At 37.2% G+C, this 13,289-nt stretch overlaps 1 protein-coding gene across 1 annotated transcript in view; it reads right to left on the minus strand.

The window, feature by feature from the left end:
* LOC143398301 (uncharacterized) overlaps nt 1–13,289 on the minus strand; it is a 257,757-nt gene that overhangs the window by 102,265 nt on the left and 142,203 nt on the right. Inside the window, 5 exon segments of the mRNA XM_076855295.1 lie at nt 155–469; nt 547–639; nt 5,516–5,833; nt 5,924–6,232; nt 9,261–9,575. Of these exon segments, the coding sequence (XP_076711410.1) occupies nt 155–469; nt 547–639; nt 5,516–5,833; nt 5,924–6,232; nt 9,261–9,575 (1,350 nt within the window).

Raw genomic sequence — 13,289 nt, forward strand, 5'->3', positions numbered from 1 at the left:
CTAATTTTCTCCTCTGCTGAAATAACAGGAATTGTAAGAGGAGCATTCTCCTCTGCCCTGTCAACAACTGAACAATCCCTGTCCTAGGGCTCAGACACCACCCTGCAGACTTTCCATTGCCCCCCCCCACCTGTGCACAGTGTGCAGCACAAACCTGAGCAGATGACTCCAGCATCCTCCTTGTGACTGCAATTGTGCTGCCCCCAGCCCTGGGAAGGGCACTGCCACACATGGGCCTCCTCTCCTGTGCAGTTTACCTCTTCCAGCCAGATGGGCCCTGATCCCTCTCCAAAGTGAGCAGAGATGGTGGCCTCCAGGGCCATTCCACAGCCCAGCTGTCTGCACACCACGTGGGCATCACTCAGGTCCCAGCTGTCATCACAGATGGAGCCCCAGGAGCCCTGCTGCAGGATCTCCACTCTCCCTGCACAGCGACTGCCCCCATCCACCAGGCGGAGCTGACTGCTGTCTGAGGGGAGACAGGGTCATGTCAGTGGGCATTTACACAGGGAATGGGAAGGCTCTGGTGCTGGGGGCCTTGCTCACCTGAGCAGTTGGCAGTGTGGCCCTCTGAGGATGCAGAGCCTGCTGGGTCAGACCAGGAGTCATTGCACGGGGGCAGCAGCTGGGTCTGGTTTCCTACCAAATGGGTTAGAGAAAAGGAATCTGAATTAACACACATAGTAATCTAGTGATGGCATCTGAGGTGAAAGCTGTTACAAAGGAGCATTAATTTTCTAATGAAGATTTCTGCTTTTCGTTATGCCAGACTTTTTTGTTTTAAGCACACATGTAGTAATGAGTTTAGGAAAGTGGAATATATCAGGGCTGCTTGAGAGCATTGCACAGCTTCTAAAACAAGATTTTTAGAGTCAAGTTCAGAGAAAAGTGAAAACTAGAATCAGGTATTTTCCCCCTTAGGCATTTTTCATTCAAAGTTAGTAGGTAAGATTCTAAAAATTTCAGCATGTTTGCCACATTTTTTCTGGGAATACACAAGTATAATTTAGTTTGGACCAAAGAGGTGAAATTCTATTGAACATCCAGAAATCTTGCATCATATTTTTTGAACTGAAAGTAGAGTTTTTATTTTAGATGTTGTCCATTTCTAATCACTTCAATCATTTTTACTTAAGGTGATCTACCCTAAATAAACTGCATGGAAGAGGCAAAGTACCTTTATGAAGGTTTCATGTTATGTGCATCTTGGCAGATAAATAATTAACAAAAATCCAATCAATATTTGAGAGTCATGTGTTATATTTTTAAAAATTCAGTAGCTAAAAGTAAGAATAAGTGGATGAGTCTAATAACACTGTAGATGCTCTTCAAAATAGAAATAGTGAAAGAACATGGGAAAATACAGAATGAAGCACAGAAATTCAACAGGATAAAAAATATAATAAGGAATTAAGAGAGATGACAAGATAAACTAACATTCTTAATACTCTATAAGTTTTAGGTACTTTTTAATTTTTTTAAAAAAAATTATGGCTCTTTTTACTTATACATGACATAAGATTCCATTTTTATGCAATCATAGAAGCATGGAATATGTCTTATTCTAGTTATAGTTACATTCTTATTGATGTACATGATGGTGGGATTCACTATGATGTTTTCATACATGCACGTGGGAAAATTATGTCTGATTCTTTCCACTGTTCTTTTCCTAACCCTCTCCTGTTCTTATATATCCTATTTCTAATCTACTGAATTTCTATTCTTCCCCTCACTGCCCCCTCTCCTTATTGTGGTTTAATTTCCATATATCAGATAAAACATCTGACCTTTGGTTTGATAGTACTAAAGTAAAAATTAGAAAATTCCTAAAGTGGGATATTTAATACACCTGTAGCATTTAAAAATATCCAAAACATCTGTCACATTCTATCCATTTCTCCTGTCCTCCAATGTGGGCTGACAGTGGTGAGTTGCCTTTAAGCAATAAAATATGGTGAAGCCAGAATAGCTTGACTTAGGAAACTAGCTTAGAAAGTCAGGCCTCCTCCTCTTGACTCTGTAGGATGGTTGCTTAATGGGAAATCTACTCTGTAAGGACTATCATGTGGGAGAGAGCATTTGCAGGTGGTTCTGTCAGCAACCTCAGGTGAACTTCAAGCTACCAGCCATGTGAATGAACTGTCCTGGATTTCCAGCTTGGTCAAGTCTTCAATGACCTCAGCTGCAGATGAGATCAAGTGTAACCTCATAAGACCACAAGAGACAACTGCCAAAAGTCCTTGCCAAATTTGTGAATCTACAAATTATGAGAAAAATGAAATGTGATTTTTATTTAAATTGCTATTTTGGGGGAAATTTTATTATGTAGCAATAGTCACCAAGATTACACTTACTATGAAACACAGAAATCCTACATTCCCATGTTCATTCTGGCACTATTTACAATAGCTATGGTATATAATCACTCCAAGTGCTCACTGAAAGAAAAATTTATGAAGTACAGATGATATACAGCCATAAAGAATGAAATCCTGTCATTTGCATTAAAAAGATGGAATGGAAAACATTGTGTTTGGTTAATAAAACAGATACAGAAAACTAAATCCCCATGTCTTCTATTATATGTGGAAGCAAAAAAGAATCCACTGGAAAATAGAGAGGAGATTGCTACAGGGTGTAGATCGTATTTAAAGTACTAGATGTGTCCAACCTGATCTAAAAATTCTTGTACATGAATTTAAGAAAGACATGTTTTGTGATTAATTTTTCTAACCTATATAGTTTACATTTCTACATTGGAAAAAAGTCAAAGCCAATTTTCATTTATGTATAACAGACTCAAACATTGATTTACAAGTTGTCTTATTACTTATTTATTTTTGCTTATTGCCATAGCTCAAAGTGAAAAATTTTCATAAATTGTTGGCTCGTATTCCTGAAAAATATCATTACCATGGAATACAAAGAAAAAATTTAAGAGTTTCATAGTAAGAAAGATAACTAAGCATGAGAACTTAATGTAGCACATTACCATACATTCTTTTCCTGTGAATAACTTATTTGGGAAAATTAATAAGAATCTGAGCAAGACTAATACTATATGATTATATTACAGCAAGGTGGATTTATGGAACTTGTAACAATGCTATGGTTACATATGAAAATATTTTAGGAGTAATGGGACACATTATATTAACCACCTAGTCTTAACTATTCATTCAAAAAGATTTGATAAATTTAGGCATAAATGGAGCACAAGGAGAGAATATATTAAAATAGTGGCATTTGGAAATTTGGTTAGGGTTACTTGGGAATTTTATACTATCCTTGACATTTTTTCAGAGTTATCAATTTAACACAAATGAATAAAATGAAAGAAAGAAAAAAGAAAAACCAACCCATTTCCTACACACATACAAAAATAAAGGTGAAAACAATTAAAGCCATTTCTAGGATATTTCACCAAAACAAACATTAATGGCACCAAACACAAAAATACCTAGAAGTAAACATCATAAAGGCCATGTATAATCTCTGAGAGAAATTAGATATAGCTTGGAAGTAAGTTATTTCCATATTCATGTGTTTTCCAAGTCCAATTTCAACCTAAATACCATAATGCATTTATATATATATATATATATATATATATATATATATATACACACACACACACACACACACACACACACACACACACACACATATACATATATATATGAAGTTGTTTCTAAAATTCATGTGAAATGCATATAACCAAGTATGACTAATGCATTAGGCAATAGAAGCTGCACAATTAGAAGAGTTATTTTAAAGTAATTCTTAAAGAAATCTTACTCACTCATTTAATAAAGTTATAATAATAACATATATATATATATATATATATATATATATATATATATATATATACATACATATACATATATATATGAAGTTGTTTCTAAAATTCATGTGAAATGCATATAACCAAGTATGACTAATGCATTAGGCAATAGAAGCTGCACAATTAGAAGAGTTATTTTAAAGTAATTCTTAAAGAAATCTTACTCAGTCATTTAATAAAGTTATAATAATAAAGGAGATAAATACAGTTGCAAGGATACACAAACAACAGGATTGAATGGAACAGAGTATAGAATGAGTAGGAAAGTCTGCATTGTTTATTTCAAAGGTGATCCTGTGGTGGGGAAAAGCTTTTTTAGTAATAATGCTGAGTCAACTTGCTGTCCAAACAATAATGTGAAACTTTTCATCACATCATACACACCCTTACAATATCATCCCCAGTACTGTGCAATTAAAGAAAAGTAATTAAACATGTATGAGACAAACTGGGAGAATATTTTATGATCTAATGGTGAAACTGTTGTATGTGTACAAAAAATGTTGATAAGCTGTGCTTCATTAAGAACATTTGACACCTGAAAGAATACCTTAATAAGAGAGTGAAAGTAAAAGGACAAGTGTTACAAACCTGACACAAATACATACATATTTGCACCAAAAGCTATTGCCATGTTAATATGTAGGATCGTTATTTGAGAAGTCAACCAGTCTCAAATCTTAATATTAGTTGACTATCAATTCATGGTCATGTGGTCATTCAGTAGAAAACTCAAGAGCAAAAATAAGTAAATAAGTAAGTAAGTAAATAAATAAATAAATACATCAATAAAGTTCTGCTTCAAATAGCACAATAGGTGAATTCTAAGCACAATGTGGAGTCAAAGTAGACACAACAAGAGAAGATATCCCATTATTTTACATAGAAGTCCAAGGCTGACAAAAATTTTCTTTAGCAGTAAATGTTAGAGTGGTCTTCTTTGGAGGAGAGCAGGGCACAGTGACTGGAGGGATGTGACTGTGACATCTAGGAGCCACTGAAGCTCTCTGATAGTCCAGAGTGAGGAACTTGACAGAGCTGTCATTCATTGCTATACATTGTTCTCTATGAATTTCAATAAATAATGATGCTTACTTAAAAAGTACTCCTCCTTATACCCCTTGAGAGGGCCTGAAAGATGATTATTGAGAAGAATCATAGTTCACCACAAAATGTTTCTTTTCTTCATTTATTGTTTTTAACAATTTTCCATTTAATATCACTGTTCTCTCTCAAGATTAGATCATAATCCCATTGCACATTCAATTTTTTACAAAGTTGTTTTTAGTTCTTGCTTTTATTTTTATTTATTTTATGTGGTGTTAAGGATTGAACCGAACCCACTGCCCCACATATACTAGACAAGCACTCTACCACTGAGCCAGAACCCCAGCCCAGAATGTTTCATTTTTTTTTTAAAGAGAGAGTGAGAGAGGAGAGAGAGAGAATTTTTTAATATTTATTTTTTAGTTATTGGCGGACACAACATCTTTGTTTGTACATGGTGCTGAGAATCAAACCCGGGCCGCATGCATGCCAGGCGAGCGCGCTACCACTTGAGCCACATTCCCAGCCCAGAATGTTTCATTTTTAAAGCCAGCTCTTCACACTGAATGCTCTTAGAGATACGTCACTCAAGTACCATTCAACCCTGATCTCTCTTACCTGAGCAGACCACAGAGGCTGTGTTTCCATGGGCACAGGCAGGAACACCCAGGGCAGTCACAGGGCAATTCCACAAGAAGGACTCAGACCCTGAGCAGTGGAATTGGTCTCTCCAGATCTCATCTCCTCCTTCCACAAAGTATGCTCCCTTTGGGGTGGAGATGGCGACTCCACAGCCCAGCTGACGGCAAACTACATTGGCATTGGCCATATTCCAGTGGGAGGCACAGAGTGTTCTCCAGCCTCCAGAGGTCTTCATCTCCACTTGACCCTCACACTGAGAGCTGCCATTATTCATGAGCCGAACATCTGTATATCCTGTTAGAAGACAGGGTTTTAGCAACATCACATATTTTTCTTACCTCCACAGAGTGTATAGGGAGGTGAAAGCCCTGTTGTGAGTCTCACCTGAGCAGACAACTTGCACAGCTCCTCTGTGGTGGCAGCTTGCTCCAGGACAGGGCACTCTGGGACAGAACCAGAGCTCAGGCTCCAGCCCCTCACACTGGAACTCTTCAGCCCAGACCTGTTCACTGTCTACTCTGAAAGGCAGGTTCTCCAGGACAGATGCAGCTTTGCCACATCCCAGCTCTGCACAGATGACCTGGGCTGTGGGTAATGTGAAATTCCCATCAGATACTGGAGTCCATCCTTCTCCAGAATTTACTTCGACTTTCCCAGAGCAAGGTCCATGTCCTCCATCCAAACGCACAAATCCTATGGAAGACATTAACTAACAAAATTAATATCTTGGCTTGGAATTGGTAGCTACATGTCACAGGCAATGCTTGATATCTTTTCTTTTCCCAGGGTGTGAGGAATGGATTAAAAGTTGATATCAGAATGGGAATTCCATTGAGTAAGCATGTAAAGACAAATTTAGGAAGAGGAATTAAAAAGGTCAATTTTGAATGATTGACTCATATATATTTATATAACTGTGTGTGTATGTTGTAATTTATGTTTTTATTTTCTTCTATGTGAACATATTATCTTTCATATTAAAAAGGTACTTGTGTGTTTGTCTGTATATCTGTCTCTGTCAATCTACCTGCCATCCACCAGTACTGTGAGCTTCCTCTATCATCTTAAAACATTCAATTTGTCTCCTTGTTCCCATTGTTATAAAATTTACCTCCCAATGCACTTTTCTTGTATCATTGAATCCATTAGATATAAACTATATAGTCTTTCATCATATTTTGTCATTTTCCTTAAATTTATTTGAACTGATACCTAAAAACACAAATAATATCTATTTTATTGAGTAAATGGATGTGCTGGTGTATGTTTACATTGTATTATATTTGTCTCCTCAAACACTTCATTTCTTTTTGGTGAAAACTTCCCATATGCTTTCTTATAGCTCTTTTAAATATAGTTCATTCTTGTTTTCTATATTTACCCTACTATGCAATGGTGCACTAGAAATACTAGTTCCTATCTAAGCAAATCCTCTTATCCCTTAATCAATCTGTAGCCTTCCATTTCCATCCCCTACACTCTCCAGCCTGTGATAATCACAATTTAAGTCTAAATTTGATATGATCCACTGTTTCAGATTTGACATACAGTGAGATTATAAGACCCTTGTCTTTCTTTACCTGACTTATTTCACTTAACCTAATGATCTCCAGGTTAATGCATGCTGTAGTAAATTAAAGGATTTCCTTTTCCCCCTAAATACTATTACATTGTGTAAATTTATTTATCCATTTTTAAGTTGATGGACATGTAGTTTAATTCCATTTCTTAGCTACTGTCAGTAGTGCTGCCATAAACATGGTAGTACAGATGTCTCTCCAACATCCTGATTCTATTTCCTTTGGATATACACTCAGCAGTGGATTAGTACATCATATGGTAATTTTTTGGTGGGATGTCTGATAATGTCTTTGTATTTCCTTTTTCTGTAAAGGATAGTTTTGCTGTCTTAATTATTTTTGATTAGCATATATTTCTTTTAGCTCTATGAAAGTCTCACGGCACTCACTTCTTGCCTGTATGTTCACTATGGAGAAGCCTGCCATCAGGTGAACTAGGCCAACCCTATGTGTTGTTTCTTCTTTTCTGTTGATTCCTTGAGATTCTTTATCTTTCATTCTTGAGAGCTGTACTATAATATATAAAGAGCCCAAAAATTCAAGTCAAATTTATAAGAAAGTTTGAACAAATTTGGGTATCCAACTAACTTTTCACCCCTAAACCTCTCTACTCTCTCCATAGTGTGCTGTCTGGAACTTTGGGGAGGAATGAATAGGGTGGTCCTGATGCCACCAATGCTGCCATGCTATTTCACAACCTGAGGAAACAAACTTCTAGGACAACACAAAACTGAGAAGGGACACAGGCCCTCAATGCTATGAGCTGCCTACTGCTGAGGTGGACTCAAGGTCCAAGACTCCTGTAATCAGCCACAGGTGATAACAGGCTCTTCTTGAGTCTGTCCCACTAGCACATGTGTCTTGCTCTCCCTATGAGCTCTGTCCCACATTTGAGGCATCTAATTCCTACTGTGTGCTGAGTATCATCATGGTGGGCCTGGCACTGAGCCCCAAGACAAAGTCCTATGCCAGCCCTGTGCCCTGCTCCTTATCAAGTGGAGTCTTGCTTCCCCCTCTGCTGAGGCAGCTTGGTGGAGACAGTCTCTTTGCTGCCTGACTAAACACAGTTCCAGGTTCTCAGTCTGTGGGCGCTGGTGAACAACCAGTGTTGTCAGACTCTACAGGGCACCAGGTGTCATTCTGGCAGGACTTGTCCTAGGTTTTAAGTCCAAGGCCTGAGCTCAATTTCTTTTCCAGTTCCCAAGAAGGATGCATCTCTCTCTTCATGCTGGGCTGCCTGAGGTTGGAAACTTTCAGTCTTCCTCCCCCTTTCTTTTTAATATTCTAAAAACCGGCACTCACCTAGTTTACTGTCTCTGATCAAGCTAGTTTGTTGTGTGAATGAAGTTTATTAAGTGTTATTTGTGGGAGATCACTGAATAAACATCCTGGCCCTAAACTACATGATCTCTTACCATAATAAATATGCATTGATATTTTATGGCATTCAACATTGATTAGCCAGGACTGGATTACATTAACCTTCCTAAGTATGAGATTATACAGATGTTACTTTGCAATGAAAATATAGAGAGACTCTACTGTAGTAATGATGGAAGAAAGCCTGTAACTCTCATTCACAGTTCTCTGGCCCTTCTTCCCAATGTCCTAAGAATTCTGATGTCTGAATCTGGAAAGGAGAATTGCAACTTTGCAGTAATCCAAAATTCTTCCGTGAGGTGTTCAATCCCAGCTCTGTGCCCATAATCCTACTGACCCAGTGCAAACATATCTCTGGCTATACATATATAAGTACTCAATTCAACTGAGTAAAGTAGAGCCTCATTCTTGCATGTCTTTTGAAAAGTGCTACAAACAGGGTGTGTATGGTAATTTATGTGTAATCCTAAAAATAAATTAGAGAAACAAAATTATGAATATTGCTTTTAAGTGGAATTATCCTACAACAAACCTATCTTATCAAGAAAGAGAATTGAGAAAGGAAAGAGCAATATTTGAAGTTCACAAGAAGGGAAACAAATGAAGCCCATTATTTGCAGCTATTTCAAACACTCAGGGTCTATGAAAGAACCTAGCTCTGTCCTCTCTGAATTGCTCACTTTCTATTCCCCTAAGGATAAGACACTCACTTCATTAGACTTTTTCATTCTGCAATACAGTGGGGAATTCACTGGTCATACCTGAACAGATGACTCCTGCATCCAACATGTGTGTGCAGTAGTGTTGCCCCCAGCCTAGAGAAGGGCACTTCCACACATGGGACTCCTTGCCTGTGCACTTCACGTCATCCAGCCAGATGGGCCCTGATCCCTCTCCAAAGAATGCCCTGGGCACGGCATTGAGGGCCTCACCACAGCCCATTTGTCTGCACACCACATGGGCATCCTTCAGGTCCCAGCTGTAGTCACAGACAGTGCCCCAGGAATGCTGATGAAGAATCTCCACTCTGCCTGCACAGCGACTGCCCCCATCCACCAGGCGGAGCTGTGGAGTGTCTGAGGAGAAAGAATCATGTCAGTAGTTGCATTTACAAAGAGAATGAGAAGTCTTTTACTCCCTCCCACAGACTAAGCTTTCAGAATGCAGAGTTTGCTAGGTAAGACATGAAGTGGTTACACCAGAGCAGCAGCTAAGTCTCATTTCCAACGAAAACAAGTAGGAAAATTAATTGTGTAAAAAAAAAAAAAGAAACTTAAACTTATTGTAATCTAGTAAGTAGTCTCAACTAGAAGTTAGGTAGGTACTATCAGAGTTAAAGTTGTTATTGGTAGAGTTCTTCATAAGGTCTGATAAATATTTCTAGAAATGTCAGGATTGCTACCTTGAGTAGATGAAAGTACCTTTTTTTGTGTGAATGATTTCTAAGATTTAATGTAAATGTGCCAGCCTCTGAATTGGTTTCTTATTTTCTTTTTCTTCTTTCTTGTTTTTTCATTTCTTTGCACATATTTTTCTTTTTTTAAAATTCCCAATCTTCCTCCATATTTATTTTCCTTCTGTAATTTTCCTTCATGAGTTAATCTTTTTACTAACTTTTGATGTTCTTGTTATTTCATTTTTCCCCTTATCTATGGTTACTGCAGTTTAAGTTATTGTTGAGACTCCTCCTGTACAACAAGAGAGCTTTAATTATTTAATTATTACTGTATTTATGTAGCTTGTTTATTTTATATTGTTTTTACTGCTATTGTTTGTTTTCTTCTTTTTTTTCAAAGAGAGAATTTTTTAAAATATTTATTTATTTATTTATTTATTTTTCAGCAGACACAACATCTTTGTATGTGGTGCTAAGAATCGAACCCAGGCCGCACACATGCCAGGCAAGCGAGGTACCGCTTGAGCCACATCCCCAGCCCCTGTTTTCTTCTTTCTGAGTCATGATGGTAACCATATATGATCATATATGAAAAGCACACTTCAAAATCTATTAGAAGAGACAAAGAAGGTGACTATATAGTGGTAAGTTGAACAAACCATCAAAAAGATATAATGTTTATAATTGCATGTGAAACAGAACACCCAATTTTATGAAACAAATCTTATTGGATATAAAGGGAAAATAAAGTTGAATACAATACTAATGATGTCTTAATATTTCACTAATACATTGGTCATCCAGACAAGATATCAACAAGCAAACATAGGACTAGAGTACATTATACATCAAGTGAACAAACACCTACAGAGTGTTCCACACAACAGCTACAAAATACACATCATCTTCATTTGCAGTGCTGAAGTCAGCTTCAGAGTTCTACTCTTCCAAGATCAATGAGACATAATTCTTCTATAGTCTGATAGGTCATGAAAACAGTAAAATTCATTCTCTGAACATTCTTAGAGCTTTAGCTGAGTATCAGACTTCTGTGGAAACAGATTCTGAAGTGAACAAAGCAGCACCATCGGTGAAAACTGAGCATTCTTTCCTCATCTTTAAATAAACCCTCAAGTACTTATGGATAATTTATGATGTTCTAGCATTATGTCATGAAATTTCATTCACCCAGAAGCCATGGAACAGATGTTTAGAATAATATATGATTTAGAAATTTCAGTCTGCTATCAACTGTACACGGACACGTGATCCTCACCTGTAGTTCTCAGGGATGGATGGACTCTTGCAAATGATGAGGTGTAAACAACACACAGTCAGGGTGTGGCTCAGATGCAGGTGTGCACTGCTCTACAAACCAAGATCACCAGATTCTTAAAGATGGGTATTTCTATAGCCTACCCAAGCCTTCAATTAGAAAGGTGTTCCTTTTGTTACAATGGTTTAAACACAGTAATTGATTTTAATTTCAAAAATACACATTCTTTTTCTAATATTTCATTGGTTGATAGGAATCTGGAGAAGAAAATTTTTCATCTTCTTTTCTGTTTCCAGATGACTGAGGTAAAAATACTACCAATTTAGTGAGCTGCCCTCCTCACACCTGTGTTTTTCATACAATAATGTATTCATTAATAGAAGTGATGTGCCATACACTGTGTGTTGCTCAGTCTGCACAGTCTACAGTCATGAATAAACATATTTCATAATGTTATGATTGGCTCATCTAGACCTCTATAATATAGATACAAAATTACAAATATATGTTCAGAGTGGCCCATCTTGAATACTGGGGAGTGGAATATGTCACAGCATGAGAGTGGTTTAAAGTGGTTGGCATTGTTTCAGTAATTCCCATTTTCCATGGTTTACTGAAACAATTGGCAGGCATCTTCCCCCTCTGATTTGTAAACAATACTTACTGTGTAAGTACTCCTTGGAGTTTTGAAACATAGTAAGCCTACTGCCTGAGGTCTTTGTTTAGATATTGACATTAAACAAAATATCTGGTGCGGGATTTCTTAATGTTAATTTTCACTTCAAATGATAGGCACTCAATTAAAAATGATTTGATACATAAAACCATGGAGATTACAGAAAAGATGAGCTTCTAAAGAGAAAGCATGAGGAATGGGGACCTGATGCTTCTAGAAATTTCCTTTCACATTTCCTTCCCAATTCCTGATTCTTTCATTTACCTTTGCTCTTTAGACATGTCCTTTTCACACAGATGAGACTGTGGGCCGCAGAATGTATATTTGATCCACAAGAATATGCCCACACAGGGCAATGTCTCCTACAGACCTCTCCTGTGTTTTGGGAGGTGATAGTTACTAGTCTATCAGGGATAGTGGATTAGTAGTGCACCATCAGTGCTGTGTTGATCAAAAGCAATTGTGCCCCCAAAGACGAGATATTTAGCAGCAAATTGGAATGCATTTACTAAATTTAAGAAAATAAATCTAACAGGAATTATGTAGGACCTTTGTGAAAGCAAACAAACTGTTTTTAAACTTTTTATTCAAACTTGTTATCTATGTAATTACAACAAAAAATGCCATAATTATGAAAACTTGAGGCATGTTGTTGGTATTATATTTAGCTAAGCAGTGGTAACATAAAATACAAACTTTGCTGTTACATTTTTGGTTACAAGTCATAAGTAAGAGTTGCTCATCATAATGAATGACCAATCACATCACTCCTTTCAGGATATATTGGTGATTAGTCGCTGTGCATATGTTATTTGGTTCATGTGTAGACAACAAAGTGTGTTTGTCCCACCTCCTTTTCTCTCAGTAATATCCTCACATAACATGAAGCAAAAATGAATCTTTGAAGGAGGGAACTGATGGAAAAAGACAAAAGTGAAGCAAACACACACCTACCCCCAAAAAATGTTATCTATGACAGCAGAATGCACTACAATTCATATTATACACATAGAGCACAATTTTTCATGTCTTTGATTGTACCCAAAGTTGAGTCACACCATTTGTGTCTCCTCCACACATGCACTTAAGGTAACGATGTCCATCTCATTTCACAGTCTTTCCTACCTCTGTGCCCCTTCACTGACCCTGCCTCCCCTTTGCTCTGTCTAGACTTTGTCTAATCCTCCCATGCTCCCACGCATACCCCATTATGAATCAGCATCCTTATATCAGGGAAAACATTCGACATTTGGGTTTTTGGGATTGGCTAATTTCATTTAGCATTAGGTACTCCAACTCCATTCATTTACCTGCAAATGCCATGATTTTATTCTCTTTTCATGCTGAATAGTATTCCATTAGACAAACTAAAGAACTTAAAGGCATACAGATAGGACAAGAGGAACTCAAATTAGCACTATTTGACAATGATATGATTCTAT

The sequence above is a fragment of the Callospermophilus lateralis genome, chromosome 4 (assembly GCF_048772815.1).
Source record: "Callospermophilus lateralis isolate mCalLat2 chromosome 4, mCalLat2.hap1, whole genome shotgun sequence".
NCBI classification, from domain to species: domain Eukaryota; kingdom Metazoa; phylum Chordata; class Mammalia; order Rodentia; family Sciuridae; genus Callospermophilus; species Callospermophilus lateralis.